This window comes from Chiloscyllium plagiosum, chromosome 22, assembly GCF_004010195.1.
Source record: "Chiloscyllium plagiosum isolate BGI_BamShark_2017 chromosome 22, ASM401019v2, whole genome shotgun sequence".
In the NCBI taxonomy this organism is placed as follows: domain Eukaryota; kingdom Metazoa; phylum Chordata; class Chondrichthyes; order Orectolobiformes; family Hemiscylliidae; genus Chiloscyllium; species Chiloscyllium plagiosum.
Genome location: NC_057731.1, coordinates 40,413,439 through 40,438,099, shown reverse-complemented (window position 1 = coordinate 40,438,099; position 24,661 = coordinate 40,413,439). Strand labels below are relative to the sequence as shown.

Sequence of the window (24,661 nt, the reverse complement as noted above, 5' to 3'; positions counted from 1 at the left end):
TGGGCCCCAGCTATGCCTGCCTCTTCGTAGGATATGTGGAACAGTCCATCTTCCACCTTTTCCTCCGCTACATCGATGACTGTATTGGTGCTGCCTCGTGCTCCCGCGAGGAGGTTGAACAGTTCATCCACTTTACCAACACCTTCCACCCCGACCTCAAATTTACCTGGACAGTCTCAGACTCCTCCCTCCCCTTCCTCGACCTCTCCATTTCTATCTCGGGTGACCGAATCAAGACGGACATTTATTATAAACCGACCGACTCCCACAGCTACCTAGACTACACCTCCTCCCACCCTGCCCCCTGTAAAAATGCCATCCCATATTCCCAATTCCTTCGTCTCCGCTGCATCTGCTCCCAGGAGGACCAGTTCCAATACCAAACAACCCAGATGGTCTCCTTCTTCAAAGACCGCAATTCCCCCCCAGACGTGATTAACGATGCTCTCCATCACATCTCCTCCACTTCACGCTCCTCCGCCCTTGAGCCCTGCCCCTCCAATTGCCACCAGGACAGAATCCCACTGGTCCTCACCTACCACCCCACCAACCTCCGTATACATCGTATCATCCGTCGTTATTTTTGCCACCTCCAAATGGACCCCACCACCGGGGATATTTCCCTCTCCTCTCCTATCAGCGTTCCGAAAAGACCACTCCCTCCGTGACTCCCTCGTCAGGTCCATACCCCCCACCAATCCAACCTCCACTCCTAGCACCTTCCCCTGCAACCGCAAGAAATGCAAGATTTGCGTCCACACCTCTCCCCTTACTTCCCTGCAAGGCCCCAAGGGATCCTTCCATATCCACCACAAATTCACCTGCACCTCCATCTTTAGTTAAGAAGCCTGTAGAAACACCCCACACTGAAACTAAAATTAAAAAATTTGTCCATAAATTTTATTTAAGGTGTTCCACCTAATCTTTAAAAAAGAGTCCAGAAGCGTTTATCAAAAAGCGTTCGGGCACCCACCCCCACTCCGGCCTATCACCCTCACCTTAACCTCCTTCCACCTATCGCATTTCCAACGCCCCTCCCCCAAGTCCCTCCTCCCTACCTTTTATCTTAGCCTGCTTGGCACACTTTCCTCATTCCTGAAGAAGGGCTCTTGCCCGAAACGTCGAATCTCCTGCTCCTTGGATGCTGCCTGACCTGTTGCACTTTTCCAGCAACACATTTTCTGCCCCAATATCAACTTGAATTGAATATGATTATGGCTGATCATCCAACTCTACCTGATTGCACTTTCATCTCATACCCTTTTGATCCCTTTAGCCCGAAGAAATATATCTATCTCCTTCTGGAAAACATTCAATGTTTTGGTCTCAACCACTTTTTGTGGCAGAGAATTCCAAAAGCTCACTACTCTCTAGGAGAAGATATTTCTCCTCAACTCAATCCTAAATGGCGCACTCCATATTCCTACTTCCCTGTCACACTACTCCATAGGGTGACACAGTGACTCCGTGGTTTGCACTAATGCCACACAGCGCCAGGGACCTGAATTCGTTTCCAGCCTTGGATTGCCGTGTGGAGTTTGAGGCAGCAGTGCTAACCACTGAGCCTCTGTGCTGCCTTGACCCTGAGCTTCCAGTTGCCTGCCGCTTCTGCATACCATCCCATTCCCTGGCCAAAGTCTCTGTCTCAGGCTTGCTGCAGTGCTCCAGTGAAGCTCAGTGCAAGCTGGAAGAACAGTACCTCATGAACTGCTTGGGAACTCTGCGCCCTTCTGGACTTTATATGGAGTCCAACAATTTTAGGACTTGAGGCACCTTTTCCCATGTCCTTACTACAACCCCCACGCACCAAGCTTTGTCATCACATGGGCTGCTACCACACACAATCCATTATCAGCTACTGATAGTCCCCATTAGCAGTTTATTCATCCCCCAGACTAACCTTTACCCACTCCTTTATCTATCCAATTGTGTTTCTCTCTCTTTGGGTTCTATCTCCACCCATCATTTACTCTCCCCCATCCCCACCCTTTCTTCTGCATAAATATTAATCTTTTCCAAGCTACCATTAGTTCTGAAGAAGGGTCACTAGACTTGAAATGTTAACTCTGCTTTCTCTCCGCAGCTGCTGCCAGACCCGCTGTTTTTTTCCAGCAATTTCTGATTTCCAGCGTCCACAGTTCTTTCAGTTTTTCTGGTTAATTAGCTTTCTGTGCTGTTTTTAATTGCTTGTTCAAATTAAGTTTGAATCTTCAGTGTGAGAAAACATGTGGACAATTGATGAGGGGAGAGGTATGGGCGCAGGTTTTGCAATTCCTGCGGTGGCAGGGGAAGGTGCCAGGAGGGGAGGGTGGGTTGTTGGGGGGTGTGGACCTGACTAGGTAGTCACAGAGGGAACAGTCTTTGTGGAAAGCAGATAGGGGTGGGAAGGGAAATATATCCCTGGTGGTGGGGTCCATTTGTAGGTAGCGGAAATGTCGGTGGATGATGCAGTTTATGCGGAGGTTGGTGGGGTGGAAGGTGAGGACCGGGGGGTTCTGTCCTTGTTGTGGTTGGAGGGGTGGGGTTTAAGGGCGGAGGTGGGGGACGTGGACGAGATGCGTTGGAGGACATCTTCGACCACGTGGGAGAGGAAATTACGGTCTTGAAAAAGGAGGCCATCTGGTGTGTTCTGTGGTGGAACTGGTCCTCCTTTTGTCTGGACAAAAGGGGTAGCCATGGGCACCCGCATGGGCCCCAGCTATGCCTGTCTCTTTGTTGGCTACGTAGAACAGTCCATCTTCCATAGTTACACCAGCACCACTCCCCACCTCTTCCTCCGCTACATTGATGACTGCATCAGCGCCATCTCGTGCTCCCATGAGGAGGTTGAGCAGTTCATCAATTTCATCAACACATTCCACCGCGACCTTAAATTCATCTGGACCATCTCTGACATCTCCCTCCCCTTCCTTTACCTGCACCCAAACCTCCCCCCTCTCCTCCATCCAAGGCCCCCAAAGGAGCCTTCCACATTCATCAAAGTTTCATCTGTACGTCCACAAATGTCATTTATTGTATCCATTGCTCCCGATGCAGTCTCCTTTACATTGGGGAGACTGGAAGCCTTCTTGCAGAACGTTTTAGGGAACATCTTCGGGACACCCACACCAATCAACCCCACCACTCTGAGGCCGAGCATTTCAAATCCTCATCCCACTCTGCTGAGGATATGCAGGTCCTGGGCCTCCTCCATCTCCACTCCCTCACCACTAGACGCCTGGAGGAAGCATGCCTCATCTTCCGCACTTCAACCCCAAGGGCATCAATACCAGTTTCCTCATTTCCCCTCCCGTCACCTTACTCCAGTTCAAAACTTCCAGCTCAGCACCATCCTCATGACCTGTCCTACCTGCCTATCTTCCTTCGCACCTATCCGCTCCACTCTCCTCTACGACCTATCACCTTTATCCCCACCTCCATCTACTTATTGCATTCTTAGCTACCTTCTCTCCAGCCACACCCCCCTCCCATTTATCTTTCCACCCTGAAGGCTCCCAGCCTCATTCCTGTTGAAGGGCTCCTGCCCAAAACATCGATTTTCCTGCTCCTCGGATGCTGCCCGACCTGCTGTGCTTTTCCAGCACCACTCTAATCTTGACTCTGATCTCCAGCATCTGCAGTCCTCACTTTCGCTCAAATGGAAGCTCAGGGTCTTTTTTATGGACAAAATGGAGGTGTCCTGTGAAGTCAGCCCCCAGTCTACACTTTGTTTCCCAGTGTAGAGGAGACCACATTGTGAGCAGCAAATACAGAAAGCTAGATTGAGTGAAGTGCAGGTAAAGTGTTGCTTCACCTGGAAGGTGTGTTTGGATCTTGGATAGTGAAGAGGGATGAAGTAAATGGGCAGGTGTTACACCTTCTGCAATTGCAGGGGAAGGTGCTGTGGGGTCATGTTGGGTGAGAAGGCCAATTGCCCGTCACCGTGACCCTGTTCTTTTTCTACAACTATACAATATTTTTGAGTATTTGTCAATATAATGTTAAAAAAAGAAAAGATTCTTGCATGTTACAGATAATTTTCCACTTAATCGCTGCTGTTTATCTTTCACATAGATTCATATTGATTTGCAACACACTGTACTAAGGAATCATGTACAATATATTGAGAAGTACACTATCATATCCAGCAAATTCCACAAGATTGTAAGAGGAATCTAAAATATTACGTTTCATCCAAAAGGTGCCACTCCCTACAGTGCAGCCACTCCTCATCTCTACACAGCATTGACGTATGGGTATGTGCCCAAATCACCAAAGAGAGACCTAAATGCATAGAATGGAAGGATCTCATTTACGCAGTCTGGAGGTAGAGATCCACACTGCACATTTGGTTTACTTTGTCTGAAAACCTGAGACATTTATTATTTTTCACCATGTTATCCAGCTGAGGAAAGGAAAACTATTAATGGGATGAATCCACACAGATATTTGTTTTGTTGTCTGTAGCCCCACTATATACATGTGCAAAAGTGATGTAGACATGTTAGTTATTCACCTAAACTAACTACCGTAATTAATCAAGTAAATTTAATGATCCCAGTCCCAGCATTGTAGCAATCAAAGGGAGGAAATCAAAATGTGACTGAGCTTTCTTCATGTATAGATTAATTCTGCAAGTAGGAGATCAGTAAAGTTACTCGAATAATCATTTCTAATTCCATGAAATAATAAAGATTGTGCCTGTGTAGACTTTAGGAAACTAACTGCAAAAATATTTCAATTAAAAGACTCTCTGATAGAAGCTTGGCTTTGTATTACAAATGAAACATATCTGGGCCTAATTTATTGCTGGTATACACAGTCAATGCAAATGACACAAGGTTTAAAGGAGAACTCATTAAACTTTAAAGAAGATTTAATCTTGGTTAAATCAGTCCAATATCTTTCTCATAATCCTTCATTATTCAGTTATATTCCAATTTACCTGGTCCCTTTGGCCTCAAAATTACAAGTGCAAGACAAAGTGGACATATGCCTTATTGCCTGAAAGTCACCTTAGAAACAAAGTGTGGACGTTTTACTGCAACAGTCTGGGTGCTATTACACTTTCCTCTTTCACATCTATTTGCTCTTTATTCACATGCCCTTAGTTATATTTTTCTTTGTATTTATTGCCACTATTTTCTCTACAGGAAAGATATAATTAAATTGAAGAGGGTTCAGAAAAGATTTACCAAGATGTTGCCAGTGATGGAGGGTTTGAGTTACAAGGAGAGGCTGGTTAGGCTGGGACTTTTTACACAGGTGTATAGGAGATTGAGGGATGAATTATAAAGAGTTATAAGATCATGAGGGGCAGAGATAAGGTGAATAGCAAAAGCCTTTTCCCTGAGGTGGAGAAGTTCAAAACTAGGGGGCATAATTTTTAAGGTGAGGAGAGAAGATTTAAAAGGGACACGAGGGGTAACATTTTCAGTTCATATGTGGAATGAACTGCCAGGGGAAATGGTAGATGCAGGTACAGTTAGAACATTGAAAAGACATTTGGATCCGTACATGAAGAGGAAACGTTTAGAGGGATTTGGGCCAAATGCATGCAAGTCAGACTAGTTTAGTTTGGGAAACTCGGTTGGCATGGACGTGTTGGTCAGAAGGGTCTGTTTCCGTGCTATATGAGTCTACTACTGTTCCGGATCTATGACTCCCTTCAGGTCAACTGTTCTGACCTTGCTTTTGGTTTGTGCAAAATCAGTTTAAAATATAACAGGTAGATTCACTGCTATTTATGGTATTTATAATTGTTTACATTAAATTACTTAATTTTGGTACTTTGTTCTAATGCTGGTTAGTGGAGGTGATTTTGTTTTCTGTACAGGTCCCTTCTAACCATGAAAACTCACACTGACATTAACACTTACCACTGATGTTTTTCATCCATTGAGGATAGATGTCAGAATTCTGAGGGACAGCAAAAGACCACTTAGATTTCAACAAACTTGATCCCATTTGATTAAATTTAGTTTCACTTAACGAGTCTTATACCATGTCCCTCAATCCAACTTGTCTCCAAAAATAGGCTTAATTGTCGCTTGAATCAATATCTATGGCCTACCTCCATGACATCACTGGCAACTATTCCACAATTCAACTGCCTTTCAGAAGTTCAGGCTGATTTGATCCGAATATTTTTGTTTTAAACTTCTGCTGTTTGCACTCTCACTCTTAACCCTCTTGAACAACTTTCTTAAATTAGCTCTGTTAAATACTGTCAGGAACTAGAGAATCTCAATTAAGTTATCTCAGACTTCATTTATTTCCAAATAATCTTGGTCAAATTCACAGCTGCTCATACAGAATGAAATTGGCAGTAATCGATATCAGACTATTCAATACTCCACTCAAGTGTTTGTTATTACCTTCAAACAGGTATATTCGCAATATTGAGGGCTCTTGTGTGGAGGCTGTGTCATTACCTCTGAAACAGGAGGCCTGGGTTCAAGTCCCACCTGCTCCAGAGATGTGTCAATAACATCTCTGAACTGGTTGATTTGAAAATATCTATATTCACAACACAGTAGAGTTTCAGATTTTCTTTCAATACTATAACACTAGATTTGGCAGTTATAGAGTTAGAGCCATAGAGATGTACAGCATGGAAACATACTCTTCAGTCCAATTCATCCATGTCGACCAGATATCCTAAATTAATCTAGTCTCATGTGCCAGCATCCCTTTAAACCCTTCTTATACATATCCCCATTCCTGATGCCTTTTAAATGTTGTAATTGTACCAGCCTCCACCACTTCCTCAGGCAGCTCATTCCAAGCTGCACCATCCTCTGTGTGAAAAAGTTGCCCCTTAGGCTTCTTTTATGTTAAACCTATGTCCTCTAATTTAGGATTCCCCTACCCTGAGGAAAAGGCTTTGACTATTCATCCTAACCATGCCCCTCATGATTTTATAAACCACTATAAAGTTTCAGCCTCTTACATTCCAGGGAAAATATCCCCACCCTATTTAGCCTCTCCCTATCATTCAAAGCCTCCAACCCTGGCAACATCCTTGTAAATCTTTTCTGAAATCTTTGAAGTTTCACACATCGTTCCTTTAGCAAGGAGACCAGAATTAAGTTCACTATTCCAAAGGTGGCCTCATCAGTATCCTGTACAGTCACAAATGTTAGGTTTGTTTCTCTGTGTTTCCATATGTTGACGTACAGATATACACAAATACAACAAAACAGTACAAAGCTCTTATGATATTTTATAAAATTCTTGTTTAATTTGGAAGACTGAATTTTAGAAATGAGACATGATTCATTGTGACTGTTTTGGTAACATAAGAAGGTCTGATGACCCATGAAGACAGCTGTGTTTAAAAAAGAAGTGTATTATTATTGTAGTAAATTAAGAAAAAAAATCTTATTTCCTTAGTACTGAATCTCCAGCAAAAGCACTCAGAAATAATTTTCCTTTCACTAAAACTGAGATATTTTTTCCCTGAAATATCTATCCAGTTACAATTTACAGGTATATCACATTGTTTTTAAATATATCAGATCACAGCAGGGCTTTCATTCAAATTCATCCTCAGTAATCATGTCATCCATAAAATTATTTTGCTTTTAGTGTTAAATTTGTACATTATCTTTGAATAATATACACGTAATGCACTATGCATCAAAGTTCTGTCAAAGGTTCAATGGGAAAAGGCAGTATCTGGTGTGATGATCACAGGCTAGAAAATAATTGTTAATTGCTCGTGGTGCAGTGGTAGTGTCCATACCTCTGACCCACGAAGCCTGGGTTCAAGTCTCTACAATGTGCAATAAAATTCTGAATAGGTTGTTTAAAAAGTATCCAGAAAGGAATCTGATCTCTTTCTGTTGAAGTCTGATTTAGCAATTGGAACATAATAGCTGGGTGTAGTTGTGAGGGGCAAATAGTCAGTGTCTTTGGGCAATGATAGGAAAACAGATCTTGATCAAATGGGTCAATGGGCTGAGAAATGGTAGATGGAGTTCAATCTGGATAAATGTGATGCACTGCATTTTAGTAAAACAAACAAGGCAGGACTTATACAATTGATGGTAGGGCCTTGGGTAGTGTTGTGGAACAGAGGGACCAAGCAGTTCATGTACATAATTCTTTGAAGTTTGCATCACTTAAATACATGGTGGTTAAAAAGGCGCTTAGCATGCTTGTCTGTATTGCTCAGTCCTTTAATTAAAGGAGTTGAGAAATCATCTTGAGGTTGTACAGGATATTGATGAGGTCTCTTCTGGACTACTATGTCCAGTTTTGGTTGGCCAGTTATAGGAAAGATGTTATCAAACTGGAAAGGGTTCACCAGGATGTTGCCAGGCATGGAAGGTTTGAGTTATAAAGGAAGGTTGGATAGGCTGGAACTTTTTCACAAGAGCGTAGGAGGTTGAGAGGTGACCTGACGGAAGATTATAAAGTAATAATTATAGATAGAATCAATTGTAGTTGTCCTTTTCCTAAGATGGGGAGTTTCAAGACTAGGAGGCATGTTTTTAAGGTGAGAGGGGAAAGATTTAAAAAAGACATAAAAGGCAATTTTTTTTTATGCAGAGTGGTTTATGTGTGGAATGAACTTCCTGAGGAAGTGGTGGTTGCAGGTACAATTTCAACGTTTAAAACACATTTGGATAGATACATGAATAGAAAAGATTTGGAGGGATATGGGCCAGGAGCAGGGAGGGAGTCGGACTAGTTTAGTTTATGATTATGTTTGGCATGGACTGGTTGAACCAAAGGGCCTGTTTTCATGCTGTATGACTCTGTGATTCTATGAGAATACAATGACAATGACAATAAATTCCAAACTCATCTGTATAGAAGATTCTCATACTTGTTCACTGAGTGTGTAAACTTTTATAAGCTTTGGTTTGTATCAACTGTGCCAATGGCAGGTGACCTTTTCAGTACAAAAACCAGGTGTTCACCCATAAGTATTTACTCATTGGCAGATTTGATTGCTGAAACATCCGTTGATGCTATTTAACAATGATTTACTCACCAGAGCATTTTTCTCTTCCCTCTGCCAGCTGCTCTCTGCCTGTGGCAACCGGAGTTTACAAGCTCCAGGGGCTGATGGTCGTTGTGTCGTGTCATCTTTTGATTTGTTAGACTGTTCTACAGAGACTGTGCTTGAGGAATCCAGCAAGAATTGACTGACGGCATATGATTCAGGCACTGTGGCAGTTACTGTATCACAGGCTGGGACAGCTACATGCTCTCTTGCATGTGGGAGAAAGAAGGAAATGAAAGGTTAACTTAAATTAGTCAAACGGTATTAGCTTTTCAAATTTAAATCAGAAAAAAAAAATGAATCAAGCTACTTTTTTCAGATGTCCTAGATTCTATTACATAATCAAAATCCATTCGTAATTCGTATTTCAATCAAACATCAATTAATGTAGCACAAATATCATCCAATAATTTTTCACTTACTTTACAACATGATCATATTTCACCTATCGAGACGTCATGCTATCAAATGGAGCTTCAAAACCTGTAGGAACTATCTCTGTATTCTCTAAAGAGTTGCCAACTCAATTGCACATCGTAATATGCCTCCCCACAAAACGCAGCTAATGCACAGTTGATTTCCTGCCTCAAGTTCAGGCATGTTGCCTATTACCTGACAGGCCCACGACAGGATTCAAAACTAAGCATATCATAATTTAATTAACTCCTTCTTTCCCTGTAGGCACCTCTGGACAAGTTGTATGCCTTAAGGCTAAATATGAAACACGATGAAATTGTTTCCTGCTCTAGTGCACACCTTGCCTTTGACTTATTGCGTGAACATTGGATGAGAACTGTTCACCTGCTACCTACGAGTAGGTCTCACACTTGACCTGTTCTGAAATAAAACGATTAATTCTCTATTGTATGCAAAGGGTTTTTTTTGACTTGTATGGGGAAAGCTGACGATAAAAAATACATTCACTGGCAGGAAAAAGCATCAGCTAGTAGATCAGTAGCCAAAAGGTTCTAAGTGCAATTTTAAAAAAAACGAATAGCAACTTTGACATCTCAGTCAAACCTACAACTAAAAATGCTAGCTTTCACAGAACAATGGTGACTCTAATTACTGTTTTTAAACTGGAAGTAATAAAGCATTCTAACAAGAGCCATCATGTGCAAATCATCCACCAATTTGTGAAGAAAGACATTTGCCATAGCATGGGGGTTGGGAAAAGGCACTGCCCCATTAGCATGGAACACTCATTTATTTACTTGCTGACTGCTCACCATTCTGGAAGTCTGAACAACTGCTTAAAATGGTACTCGAAGGAAGTGTAACTATAAGCAATTGTCTTGCGCAGTGTTTGATCAACAACATTTCAGGCAGGTCTATTGTATAATATTTCAAAATGTTCAAACACACAATGCTAATTATTTGGGTGGCCTTAATGGATCATCAGGGATCTCTGTTTGATCACTAGAATGTATTTTTCCCAGAGCTACAAAAATAATAGTTCATTTTTACAATGCATATGTCATCTTATATGATGTATTTGTTTTAAACTTTTGATTGGCTATAAAAGGATATAACATAAATAGATTATGTTTAAAATATGCTTAAAGGCTGATTCTGTTTTTCTTAGCTGCAGCAAAATATTCTCATTGTTTTTGTACATTTTTTCTTCAATGCTACAAGGCTATTAGCAAAATCATTTGTTTTCCTTTTTGCATGGAGGTATCAAGTCTATTGTAGGCAACGGACCAAATACATTATTTTACAAGGAAATATGAGTAATGCCTATTTTTCAATGTAACATATACTTACTAAAAATGCATGATTCTGCAATGTGCACCTTCATAAGAAACAGATTTCAAAGACACCTGGAAGAAGTAAATTTAAAAAGAAGCATGAAGGTACAGCAGGAATGTTATTGTAAAACAGTGCAAGATATGTAGTATGTGCTAGAGATTTGTGCAAACACAAAGATATCTTGACAGGAAGGGAGAAAGTAAGATGGCAATTTAATAAGTAGAACCCTGGTTGCAGGTCAGGTGTAATGCCCTCAGTCCCCATGGACATGGAAGACAAAATCAGCCAGGTTTCCATACCCAGTAGCACTGCAGGAAACTTTGATGGAAGTACATGTGTGGACTTAGGAGAAGGCCCCAGCTGTTAAACAGCCTGCCAGCATTCATGACCAAGGTTCCTCGTGCAAACAATATAGGACACCCAGAACCATCATCTCATACCACAAGCAAACAGTCACTCTGTCAGAAGAGCACTGGTTGAGAAAGCTGCTGATTTAAAAAAAGGAAAACTGGTAAGGTTCTGGGGAAGCGAATGTAGTGCAGGAAGCAAAACAGGAAGCACATCATACTGGTGAACAATAAGATCAAATATTTGATGGGAGCAGATCATTTTTCAATAGACAGAGAGTGCTGAGAAGGCTTTGAAAGTGTGGGAATGGAAGAGTTAAAAGCAATTAGAGTTTTGCCTGTGTACCTGTGTCATTCATTAAATATTGTTCAGTTTGCAGAATATTTTACAACAAAATTTCCATGCACACTGTGCACAAATCACAATACCATGCAAGTTAGGACAAATACACTTATGATTTATATCACAGAATTTACTCGTGTTCTGCCAACCTGCTACCTCAAATTTTGCACAGAATGATGAAAACATAAAATGTAGGACAAATTGTAAAATGATTATCTAGCTATTTCTCTGAAATTCCATCAAATCTGTCCCAAAGTTACAGCAGGATATGAGGAGACACATGTATAAATTCTGCTGCCTCAGAATGCCTCATCTGGTCTCCAGACAGAAAGAAGATGTTTTAGTCAACAGATAGCATTTTAAGTTCATAATTCACATAAAACTCAGATGCAAACTCTAAAGGTGATTATACTGATGATGAGGAAAAAGCAGAGTAAAGCACCAATGAATAGCAACATAGAGGATCAGTTAGGCTGCAACCAAAGAAGGGTAAAGATTTAACAGTCAGAATGCTCTTTCTGAGTTTACAATGAAGACTTTATTGGGCCATAGTGGAGAAATACACCGATGCTACATGTTTACATGATCCTGTTCTAGTAATTTCAAATACAATCAGGGTCTACAGGAATTTCAGGCTAACAAAATCAACGGATGTTTTGGTCTGCCCTTAATTAACATATCTGCACCTTTGGGCTGACTGATTCTCCTTTTTTGACTCGCACATTAGTTATCACTGATCAGTAAACTAGTCTATAATATTTTGCTTGCATCGCCGTCCTGGTAACCAACATAACCCCACTCTTTTCAAACAGAAATTCTTTTAAAATTGAAAGTCGAGAAAAAATAATCCATCGGTGTGCCTGTGAGATGGAAGAACAAAGTTTAACTTGGGTTTCATCTATGACAAGAGATCACTGTTTTTTACTTGATTCATCAGTGCATTGCCACAAGTAGGCACTTTGTATTTTGTATCCTCACATACTGTTACTGTTGCTATACACTTGCTTGCAAGTGGCGTCAGAGTTCACTACAGAAGAAATTTTCTGCCATTTCCTTTAAATATAACTGCATTTGTCACAAAATGGCACAGCTAGAATTCACAATCTTGATTCTCCACACATTCTCACGGAACAGGTGACTCAGTCAAAAATAGCCCTGGGATATTCCATCTGACTTTACATGATGGGTGGCATTGAATGCATGAAGTAGGGAGAGAGATAGACAGTCGCCCAGATATTTGTTTCCCTGTCTAACTCTTCAGTTGGTGCACAATTTATTGTGCCAAAAAGAGAATGAACAATTAACTGAGGTAATTTTAAAAATTGGAGGAAAGTCACATCAGAAAGATGAATTCACTAATAAAGCCTTTCACATCATTCATGATAATCCTTCATGCAATGGGGCATTAGAAACATAAGGAGAGCCCACAGAATGCCTCAAATTGGACCTTTTCACATAATGGACCTTATTCTGATGTATGCAGCATAAGCCATACCATTCAAACACAATAGAATATTTGAACTGCAGACCAATTACTGATATCTTCTACCAACCCAGTCCCCACATCACCCAAGAAAGGCAGCACTGCATATAAGAGCATGTTCACAGTCCAAGATTGAGAGGAAATCAGCTTAAGAGAACTTGGCTTGAACTTTCTGAATTGTGGTGACACTTCTATGGCCACCTATGATTACTTCACAGAGATGACTGTGATCAATCTGTAATGATCAATAATGTGGTCAAGATTGCTTGTGGCCAGGATTTGTATCCCACACAGTCAGACACTATGTGTATTTCAAATGCAGAGTATGCACTATGGTTATAAACCTCTTCAACCTGTACTGTGTAAATACTTCAATTACGCATTTGTCCATTGAAAGGCCATATATCACTCGCAAGTACAGCCTGCATGCTCAGGCATAGAAATAAATAACCACTCTACGTACTAAAGATGTGGTTGCAGCCACTTTTCATTGACATTGCACATTTAGCATTCAGATAAGGATAGAAGGCCACACAAGTCATGTGTTGCAGTGTGTGTCAGAGGCTCAGCATTCTAACCTATATGATTTCCAAAAGCTTCATGATACTTTCTTCCTTGCACACTGTGTCAACCCCATCAGTTCTGAACTTCTAGGTATCTCCATCCAACACACTGGTTTATGTCTTCACCTACCAACATTACCTACTGAGTCCTGAGCCTATAGCTTAGCCATGCCAAAAATCATGAAGCACTACCCCGGCTCCTGTTGAAGCCAAGGTGGTGGTGACTGTCAATTACTCCCCTCACCATGTCCTCCAATGCACTGTCACTTCCCAGTCTTTCATGTTGACTAACCTTTCACAATTATTTTCTTCTTTGCATCTTAGTATGATATCTCCAAACCCCAAAACTAACATCCCTACCACAGCAATGGTTGCTGTTGATCTTCTGTGACTTTCGGGTGAGTACAATTTCAGGATTAACCATGGCCCACTCACTCACTGTATTAGAAGGACAGCCCGGACTGATGAGTGATCAGACCCCTTTTTGATATCTGCACAGCTCCCTGACTGACCTATTGTTAATCCCGGGACTGGTTGCACTGGATCTGCAAGACTCACCACGCCCACTCCCCACTCTATAGTGAAATGGAAACCTTGATGCGTTAAGTTGCTGCCTGACCACATCCAAGTCTCTGGACCGAGAAGGAATGCTGATCTTGACTAACTGTGGCACCACTCTCTGACTAATGGCAGTCCCCCTTGACTTGACTAAGGACTAATCCCTTAGACTTGGAGACATGGCTATTTAGCTGAAGCACATGCAGTGTGTTTGACATGTAAACTGCAGTCACATGCAACAGTAACATTTCCATCCCCTTGAAAGATCACTGTTGACAAACATGACAAGCTGCCTGCCTTTGTGTTTCCTCTGCACTAGAAGGCAAATCAAGACAGAAGTACTGTGAGCTTTTAAGTTTCAAACAATTCAGAGGATTTTACTCCAAATAACTGGAATTAGTTATTAGCCAATGAAGTAGTTTCCTTTATTTATGATACATCTTCCAACACATATCTTTAAATTATATATCTTGCCAAAGATTGTCCACTGAATCAAGTCTGCCAGGTCAGAGTCTCTAATACAAATGACACTGGAATTTTCAATTTACAAAAAACTTCAGCAGCTACCATGTTCTAAATTTTAAGTACTTTATTGCAATTACCTTTTTAAAAGTTGTCTACATATGTTTCTGATTAGAATTTGAAATCCCTTTCTTTGATTTCTTCACACTGGCTTACATCTGTGGGCTTCTTCAAAAACATTTCTTCAATCTTATCTGATCATAATAATCAGTTTTAGTCACACACCACAGAAAATGCTTTCACTTTTGTCTTCAAACTCTCTACATTAGCTCCCTCCTCCCCCATCCTCAAACAAATTTTCCTCTCCTTTTATCTCCTTAATGTTTTTTTTTCTGAAATATGGTTCGATGGTTAGTGTAAGATCTCTAATATCTTTTCAAGTCTTTAGTTGTGGGCCAGGACAGTGAATGCCAAGGGGCTGTAATGCCATTGCGGTTATCACAACTAAACCTGATCCTGTCCTAAGTAGAAGCTAGGACAGAACTTCATTTCATATGCCTCTGATCTCCCGTAGTTTGGTAAAGAGAGGAGCTTGAATTTTTAACTCCAAACAGAGGTGGGAATCAGATTGCAAATTGCTGCAATTAGTATTTTGTCAGAGGAATAACAATTTTCCACTGCTGTATTCCAAATCTGAGTGGTTTCTCACAAGTCGTGAGGACCTGGTAAAACAAATCTCAAACACACCTTCTGAGGTCAGACCCACAGGAAAAATGCATTTCCTCCCATGCACCATTTTCATGATGATGATGCGGGTTATTCGAAGTCATAAAAAAAGTCCCTAAAAAGGTTGTGACAACTGGGGAAAGCCAACCAAGGAGCTTGGGATATTCTGAAAAGTAAGTGTAAAATGTTTTGGCTCCTTTAAATGTCACAATTAGATCCTGAAATGTACATGCTTGTTTAATGCAGTGAGTCATCATAGGGGTCTGTCCTGAGGATGTAAGTTGATCCTTACATTGGCCAGCATGTTGTCATCTTTTACAGTTCCTCATTAATTTTCAAAAGTTCTACTGCACAAAGTTTGTAGTATCAATGATAATATGTTTGAATTTGTTTTCATAAGGATTGTTACAATGAATTTTTTTTGCAATGATTGAAAAATAATTCCCATTGCCATTGCATGACTCCTGCGTACAGTGCATAATCGACGCTAGGCATATGGCAATGGAGCGTACATAGAGTCATAGAACCTTATAATCATGCATCACAGAGCAGACTCTTTGGTCCAACCTGTCCATGCCGAACATAATCTTAAACTAAACAAATCCCATCTGCCTGCTCCTGGACCACATCTCTCCCAACCTTTCCTATTTATGTACTTATCCACATGTCTTTTTAATGTTGTAACTGTATCCACGTCCACTTCTTCCTTTGAAAGTTCTTCCTCACGAGTCACACTCTGAGTAAAAAATTTGCTTCTCATGTCTTTTTTCAAATCTCTCTCCACTCACCTTAAAAATGTGCTTGAATCTTGAAATCCCCCACGTGAGGGAAAAGACAACTGCTATTAAACCTATCTGTATCCCTCATTATTTTATAAACTTCTATAAGGTTGCCTCTCAACTTCCTATACTCAAGTGAAAAAGTCACAGCCTATTCAGCCTTTCTTTATAACTCAAACCTTCCATACCTGGCAACACCCTGGTAAATCTCTTCTGAACCCTCTCCAGCTTAATAATATCCTTCCTATAACTGAGTAACCAGAACTAGACATAGTATTCCAGAGGAGGCCTTACTCATGTCCTGTACAACTTATCATGTTTGAATAAATTCTGTTTTGCTTAACATTGAGTTGTTTGATCAGTTGAAATGCATCTGGAACACTGCACGTTGCATTTACCTTTGAAATAAGAAAAAGTTAGAGTCTAAGCTACCTTCTTAAGATATTTTGAGGGTGTCTGGTCTTGTCTGTAACACAAGTCATATCTTTCCACAAGGCACACAATTGAAGTCATCATGAAGGTGGAATGTTGGATCTGACAGGGCATGAGGGGGTGGGCAGGGAGAGAAGTGATGAATTTTAGAGGGTCTTTAGGAGGATTAGGGAGCTTAGCTGTTGTGTTGGATAACTGAGATAGGCCTCCTCATCTTCGTACCCACAATCTTTGTTTTAAGAGTCAAACAGCATGGGAACAGGCCCTTTGGCCCAACTCATCCGTGCTGACCAGGTTTCCTACCTTCACAGCTCATAAAATGCTCTGCAAAGTTGAAAACTAAAAGTAGATTAAAAACGCTGGGCAATGGCGTATATGGGTCAGGTGGGCATTTTGAAAGGTAGAGAATTGTACAGGGTGGGTCTACATTAGCCCACACAAAGATCTAGGCCAAGGTAAGCAGTGTTAAACTTAGACCCTTTTACAAACCTGCTAACAGATGTGACATTTCCATATAATCTTCTCTACTTTTCATCTATACTGAGGAAAATGGCTAAGTATTATTGTTATAAGTGTCTAAATCACGAATAAACTAATCATTTAAAATCAAAGGACTAAAATTTAGATTCCAAACCCAATCTGATGACTGCAATTATCTGAATATTCATGCTACTTAATATCAAGCCAGTCATGTGATTAAATTTGTAAACATATTGTAAGTAAATTAAATCAATATTAATTTATTTAATTTAAAATCATCGCATGACTTTTTTTGATATATTAACAGCCCATATTTGTAATTTTTTTGCCTGAGTTAGCCTGTTCATAAATATCATTGTTTCCAGTGGTATGACAAGTGCCAGCCTGTATAAGATAATAAATGTTTTTACATTGAAACAACACCTGCTGAAAGAATCCCAAAGCCAGTTATCCGTGACTTCCCAGGATAAGTTGGCCTAGACTAGGTCAGAGTTACAAGTCTAGCCCTGGAATTAAACTTAAATCTCTTAAATTAGTCCACTGAGCTAACATAGCTGTTGAGTTGCCCTAGGCATATTATCTCTTCATTATGCCTGACTTATTCCTGTATCTCATAGCTGTTTACTCCAAAGGAATAATATGTTTTCACCCCTCTTGAGTCAAGGTCTTAGAGGCTCTGTTCTGCTAAAGAACAGATACCAGGATCTTTTCAAAGAACAAAAGGGTATCATTGAGAAGCAAGACAGATGGGGCTTATGCTTTTCATGGCTGACATGAACTAATTAGGATAACCACAGATTCTTGCCACTGAGAAGCATGGGTCAGTGAAAACAAATTATATGTGATTCCATGCTAAGGGTCTAAGGACTCAGGTGACATCAGGCAATGAGCCCCCTCCCAGCTTTCAATACATCAGAAAGCATCCTGATTTCATAATGACTGACACGAAGTGGCAGCTAAGCACCAAATTTTAAAAAGGAAAATCTAATTTGTAAACAAATTGAAATCATAACAAGCTATAAACAGCTGTCCTGGTTCTGGCAGATTTACTGATGCTTCAGTGACTAAAAATCACAATGTTTTTCCAAAGCAACTTCATTAATTTGTGGTCTGGCATTCATTAGGACAACAAGCCCCAGGGGACTACTTACAGCTTAGCCTCCATGGTAATGATGTGAGCTTTGGGTCTGCTGATTTTAATATGGGTGCAATTCTTGGGCAGTGCAATCACACAGTTGTTACCAATTTTATGTGGACAGATCAGCGTCTATAAAAAATAAAATGTATTAAAGAATGAATGGTAAAACATATATTAGTGATATTTAAAAGGCAATATAAAGGTAGAAGATATGCACTTTATCAACAATTTAGTTTATGATATGATTGTACTAAACACGGCTGAATGCACAAATAGGAGTCCCCAGTGAAATAGAGAAACAAGCGAGTACTTGTTCTAGCCTGTAGAGATTTCTCAGAATGGTTAAAATCATCACAGTAAGCACTGGTAATGGAACTTTACACCGTTCAGTCTGAACAAGCTGGTCTGTAGACTGGAGGGAAGTAATGAAGTAATTAGCTGGACTATTATAAGCACCTGTGACACTGATTAATACATGTCCTCTCTGGCAATGTTTCTTCTCCAATTTGTCTAAACCTTGTGTTTTCTGTTAAGCACTTCCTCCACAAAATGAAATAACACAGTGTACGCAAGGTAAAAGTTGAAACAATGTTGCGCAAAATCTACTGTAATTTGCTGAAATGCTCACGTGAGGCTTCATCATAATTATCCCAAGTCAAGTCGAACATACATTAACACACTATCCGACCCACAAGCACAAATAATGATGTTCCTGATACTTTGAAAAGAATGGAAAATTTAGGTTATGATATGGTTAAATATTCCTCATTACATTCTAAATAACTTAAGATTTATTTTGATTGAAAATCTTTTTTCCAAGTCATTAAGATAATATAGTAAACTGTCTTCAATTAGTGCCTGCATTTGTCGATTAGAAATAGTCTAATGAACCTTTTATAAAAACCACAACACAGCATAAAGTAATAACCCTCAATTGCACCATGGTGAATGATACTCAGGCTGCTATTAAACACATGCTAGATAATGCATCAATTTTTCCAAGAAAAAAGAACAAGGCAGTACAAACTTGACTGGGTGCTCTTTTAAGCATCATCATTATTCCTTCTTTTCCTGCACTCCTTCGTACAGAATAGTGTACTTCCAGTTCTCTGATATTGATTCCCTCTTAATCCCATCCCCCTCCCATTTCTCCTGCCCTGTAGAGAACGATTCATCCCCCATTGATTAAGCGTAACCCTGAAACATTGGAAAGGTCCAACTTCAATCACAGCTTATTAAATGGCAACCCAGTAATTCCAAATATGAAATGGAATTCAACCTCACCTTTAGCTTCTGTGAACTAAGAACCATCGAGGCTTGTTTAAAAAGGAATTGGGTTTTCTATTTCTCACACTAATCAGTGGCATTAACTGACCCTGTCCACAATGGTGGCCAGGATATCTTCCATAAATTTCAAGCTGGATGGGAATAAATCTGATGGGTGTCTAACTTTGCTCTCTCTCCCTTTCTGAAGACAAAATCTAATACTAATATTGCTTCCCCACCTGCACCTCACAATTGCAGCAAGACCATGACTGTGAATTCATTGTGTTGCAAATCAAGAGTACAAGCTCACATCCTACCATTGGGCGCCAGGGCTGTTTAGACTTTAATGCGGCAGTACCATTGAGACACCCTATTGTAGACTGCCACTGGGTGGCATCGCTCTTTGGGACTGTGATGTAGGCTGCACCATTGTGTTATTCTTCTGACATTTATTCCCATTTTATTTACAGTCTCATTATAATAATCCAACGTGGAAAAATTTGCTTATTGCCACGTAAACAACATCATGCTTCCATACAGAGCAAATGATGCCTAAAAACAGCCCACACAAGCATTTGTCAACAAAAACAACATGAGTAGAGACCAGTCAGCAAAGAAAAATCCCACTGGGAGAACAGAGATATGTTTGAACAAGAATACCAATTCTATATGTTTTATCCAGGTAATGAAGGATAGCAAGAAATTTAAGGACTTACCCTCCAACTGGTTTAACACATCCTCAGTGTCCTTAAAGTTTACAGGTGTATTTTTGGTCATTGTTTTTCCAGTATTAAGCTAGTGGTGATGCCATTTATGAGGGAAACAAGCTCTTCCAAGGTAATTTCTTTTAAAAATAGTATTCTCAATGTGCATAACTTCTCGGTAATTTCTCTAAAATCAGAGGCCTTTTTGTGTGGTTTTTCTTTTTTTTTCCTGATTACTATTTTCTGATTGCTAACCAGTCAGTAGTTTAATCACAAATCTTGTTGGATTATGTCAGTAACATAATTTTTGTTAGTAAAATAAATGGATTAGTTTGCATGATGGAGTTCCTATCAAATTCTTTAACATCTACTTTTCCAGTAATAATCACTTATTTTAGCTTTGGAGTATATCCTGCAGGAACAGTAAGCATTTTAAACCATCCACAATTTTAGATTGACACACTTCTAAATAATTGTCCACTCTCCTCAAAAGGTTTCAACTACTGACTGATAACCAAACTTTTCACAAACCTTGCACCAAACTTTTAATAGACTTTTTGTTAAGGTTATTTTAATTTTTCGTTTTTGTCTCATCTGAACTCTGGGGTGAGCGGCCAGATCACTATCAAAAGCATATTTATCCACCTCTAATTTTCTACCTTGAACATATCTTCCAAAAAGGCACTGAACCAATGTTGGATTTGTAACCACAGCTCTCTGGTATTGTAATAAAGCAGGCACTCTTCAAATGTGAATCATAACCATGATCCTTAAATGGACAATGTAACTACAGAATCAGAGGCAAGAATAGCCTTCACTTTGTTACCTAAACAATTCTGTTTCTAACAGGGCTCACCAGATAATGTTAAAGATCTTCAGCACAGCCCAATTATTCCTTGTCCTTCTCCAGAAACAACTTACTGAAATTAGTTAACTCAGCTTACAATCCTGGAACTTTGTGGGTTGTACAACTCTATTGTACACCCTATAGCACCATCAGATACCCTATGAATGCTGGTTATTCGCCAATTACAAGGAGAGGAAGAGATTATCTCAAAATGAACTGATCTGTAATTTCTTCCTTCCTCCTATGCTGCAGGTAAGATTGCCAATTTATCACATGGGGAGTCTTGAGTTGCCAATTCTTTGTGTCATGTGAACCTAGAGTGCCAGCTAACAATGTCATGATACTGGCTTGGAAGCTGGGTTTTAAAAGAATGCCAGAGATTCTCACCCCTCACCCAGTGTTTTTAACCTTTTAATAAATTCCTTCCCCAATCATATGTTTCTTATTTCAGAATAAACACTACTTTTTACCCTGACAAATTTAATGTGCATGCTGATTTCAAACCATTGACTTTATGCTTGCCTTTTCTGCACAGCTCAAACACATTGTGGCCCCCTTCACCTCTACATATGAATTTCCACCGTTGCAAGAGGTAAAAATCATGGCTGAATATTTGTTCAGCACAATTTCATTTGCAGGAAAGACATCGGAGAAAACTTCTTGTAGAGATTCATCCATGTAGTTCTCTAACCCACTTAGTACCGAAGGACTTGAACCTAAGAATAATTGAAACATAATGCAGTCAGAAAATTGTATAAAGACTTTTTTTCATGTGATCCATTTCACCATTCTGAACATTCCTCTCTTTCTTTGCTCCTCTAAGTGTCACGCAACAAATGAATAATATTCCTATGTGTCCACTAGGTGGTGTCTACTAACCATTTGCCCACTGTTATTCTCGAGAATCTTTCATAACATTTGTCTATTTGCATTCATGTAAGAAACTGAACTGAATAGAAGTGTTTTTATAAAGATTATACAATACCAGATCAATGTCATCTCAGACTGAGATTGCCCTTGATTTATAGTGACATTTCTAAACAATGAACATTATAAATAAGAAGAAATAATGTTTTGTGATTACTCTTTTACTCCACTGAAGATATTTGCCTGGATTTCCTACTTGCAGCTAGGTGAATTTTTGACAGCTCTGTTACATCCTTCTATCCCATTTTGCTTCCTGTTGCCTCCCCCATCCTATGTTATGGTAATATCATTCAGTTAGCCCGATATGGGTGGGGACATTGAAATGATTGAAAGTGAAGAAAATATGTTGTCTGACATACTTCCTTCCATTTGTGTTGTTTGAATGCTGGATACAGAGGATGTGTTTATCTCAGACTTGTAGCATTTTAAAGTCACTGGGTCAGGGAGTTGGTGCATTTCCAAAGATTTAAATGAAGTAACAGTATGTGCCAGCAGTAACAGAGTGTTCTCTCATGCAGGGTGAAGAGGAGGCCATAACATTTTATAAAGAATGTTCCCATTTTTATTGGTAGCAAGGAAGCAGCAAGGTTCCACACTGTGTGGCACACCTCGAGCTACTCAATTGCAAAACCTCATCTTGGAGAGAATGCAAAGGCAATGCACAACAAACTAGAAGTCCTACCTCTCAAAGATTATTGTCCAGCACAGAAGGTCCAAGTTACTGATTCTTCTAAGTTAGAGTTTCAGTGTAACAGTTACTGTGGCCATGAATGTTTGCAGGATATTAAATAAGTGTTTTTTTTTGGGGGGGGCGGCATGGGGTAGAGGTGAGGCGAAGAGAACACAAGGTTGTCTAGAGCCAAGTCTGATGCTGTCCACAGTCAACTCACACTTTATAACAGAGATCACTGCATAGCAATCCAGAGTGGGAAAACAAGCTGATTTTTCCCTCTTTGCCAGCAAAAAAGCAATTCCAATTTTTGTTTTATGGCCAAATAGTAATAGATAAGTACTCTTTCCGAGTTAAATTACCAGCACAATTACTGTTACAATGAAATGTCTTGGTTGAGTTACTGTTAAAAATGTTACTAGACTGGAGCTCAGCATCATAATGTCAATACTCATTGAGAGTGTATTTTAAATCTTAATGATTTCTTGTGTTTTTTTCTTCATCAATACTAAGACTATTATTTACAGCTTCAACTCTGATTTATTTGTTTCTTCACATGATAAAGAAAGCTAGCAATGAAATGGCAATAATAAACAACTAGGGGTACGTGTATTTGGGCTTCTGCCACGTCAGCAATTGTTTTAGCTCTCAGCTGCACCTCATGCCAAAACAATCCCTGGGGTGGTAAAACCCCAATCTGTGTACCGTTTGTCGTTCCATTATTATTGCCTAATTAAATGACGATTTAAAGCATATGGTACATCTGTTAGTGTCTATTTTTATTATCCCCTTGGACTAAGATGGAAATTGCGATTGGCTGAAGAAGTGTGGTGTGTGAGAAACTGCTTGTTACTATTTCCTGCTAATTCAAGTCAGTGAGCAACTAAGCTGAGGCCATTACCTGGCCTTGTCACAAGGCACCGGCTGGAGCATGGAAAATGCCACAGAGAAGCTTTTCGTTAAGTATTCTATAAGCCAGATATGTTGCCCAATTTGTATTGATGCAAAGCAGCTTTTGGCTTCATCTAGATCCAAGCTGTCCGGAGCAATCTGGGTGTGAAATTGTCCAAATTAAATTTAGGCTAGCGGTGTGAAAGTATCTTGAAGAGGTGGTCTAAGAGCACTCTCACTTTTCACAAGCTGCAGGTGGTGCAAAGGAAGATTTAAAATGATCCCACACAATCCACCAGCCACGTCTTTTAATCTGAAGAGTAATTGTTATTTGGTTGCTCACTTAATTTTCCTCATCCAAAGTGGTGCAAGTCTGTTAATATGGTTTAACTCCAGCAAGTCTAAATCACTCTAAATAAAACCAATCTTATATTTGTTTCTGTGGTATAGTAATACCTTCAGAGTAGCATAAGGCATACACTGACTGTTTCATGTTAACTTTGTGATACATGAACCAATCATCAATGCTGGAGTACTTTACAACTTTATAATATTACATTCTGCTCTCTACAACATTACATGAGCACAGAGAGTGTTTTTTAAAGAGAGGGCTTTTGATACAAGTATCAAACAAAGTAAAAGTATTGCTCAATCCAGAGTGAATAGGAGTTCCTCAGGTTATGGAACTGCTCAAGAATGCTTATAAAGAAAGCCTGTTGCTTCAGGCATTTAACCCACCTTTAGTCACTTCAGCAGTGCCTTTTTCAATAGAGAAATAGACTCAATTTACTTCGCATTTTGATTTTGTTTGAGGTTATTTGATGCAAAAAAACTGGAAAATCCACTGGCACCACCCATTTTCAACATAAACCACTTACCTTGTCACTATGATTGTCAGAAAGGCAAGGAAAGATCAATGGTTCTTCTGTACTTGGCTCACACCCAAATAAAAATGAAGGGCATTTTCACAAGACAATGCCTGAAACTTAGATGTCACATTGTTTATGCTCTAAGTCTTTGAATAAGTGGAGTTTACCTGAAGACATTAAGTGCTATGTGTCTACCTGTTGAGTGAACAATGATCTGTAATCTATTGCAGGTGTCTGTGTCACCGCAGCTTTTATTGTTGGCTTGGAAAAACAAATATCATTATATTTTAAAATCTTTTTCAATAAGCCAAATCACAGTTTATACTTCTGAAATACTGGTGGTCCGTTGTGCAAGGAAGCTGATCCAGAGCCACTGGCTATCCCTGTGTCCCATCAGCTGGCCTTAACAGATATTAGGAAATCAATTAT

The 24,661-nt window shown here is 39.8% G+C and overlaps 1 protein-coding gene across 1 annotated transcript in view; it reads right to left on the bottom strand.

Annotated features, from left to right (window-relative positions):
• LOC122561234 overlaps window positions 1-24,661 on the bottom strand; it is a 322,916-nt gene that overhangs the window by 68,432 nt on the left and 229,823 nt on the right. The window contains exons 14-16 of the mRNA XM_043712844.1: window positions 21,398-21,591; window positions 18,072-18,187; window positions 8,984-9,203 (exon numbers count right to left, since the gene is read on the bottom strand). Coding sequence (XP_043568779.1) covers window positions 8,984-9,203; window positions 18,072-18,187; window positions 21,398-21,591 — 530 coding nt within the window. The remainder of the gene's footprint in view (window positions 1-8,983; window positions 9,204-18,071; window positions 18,188-21,397; window positions 21,592-24,661) is intronic.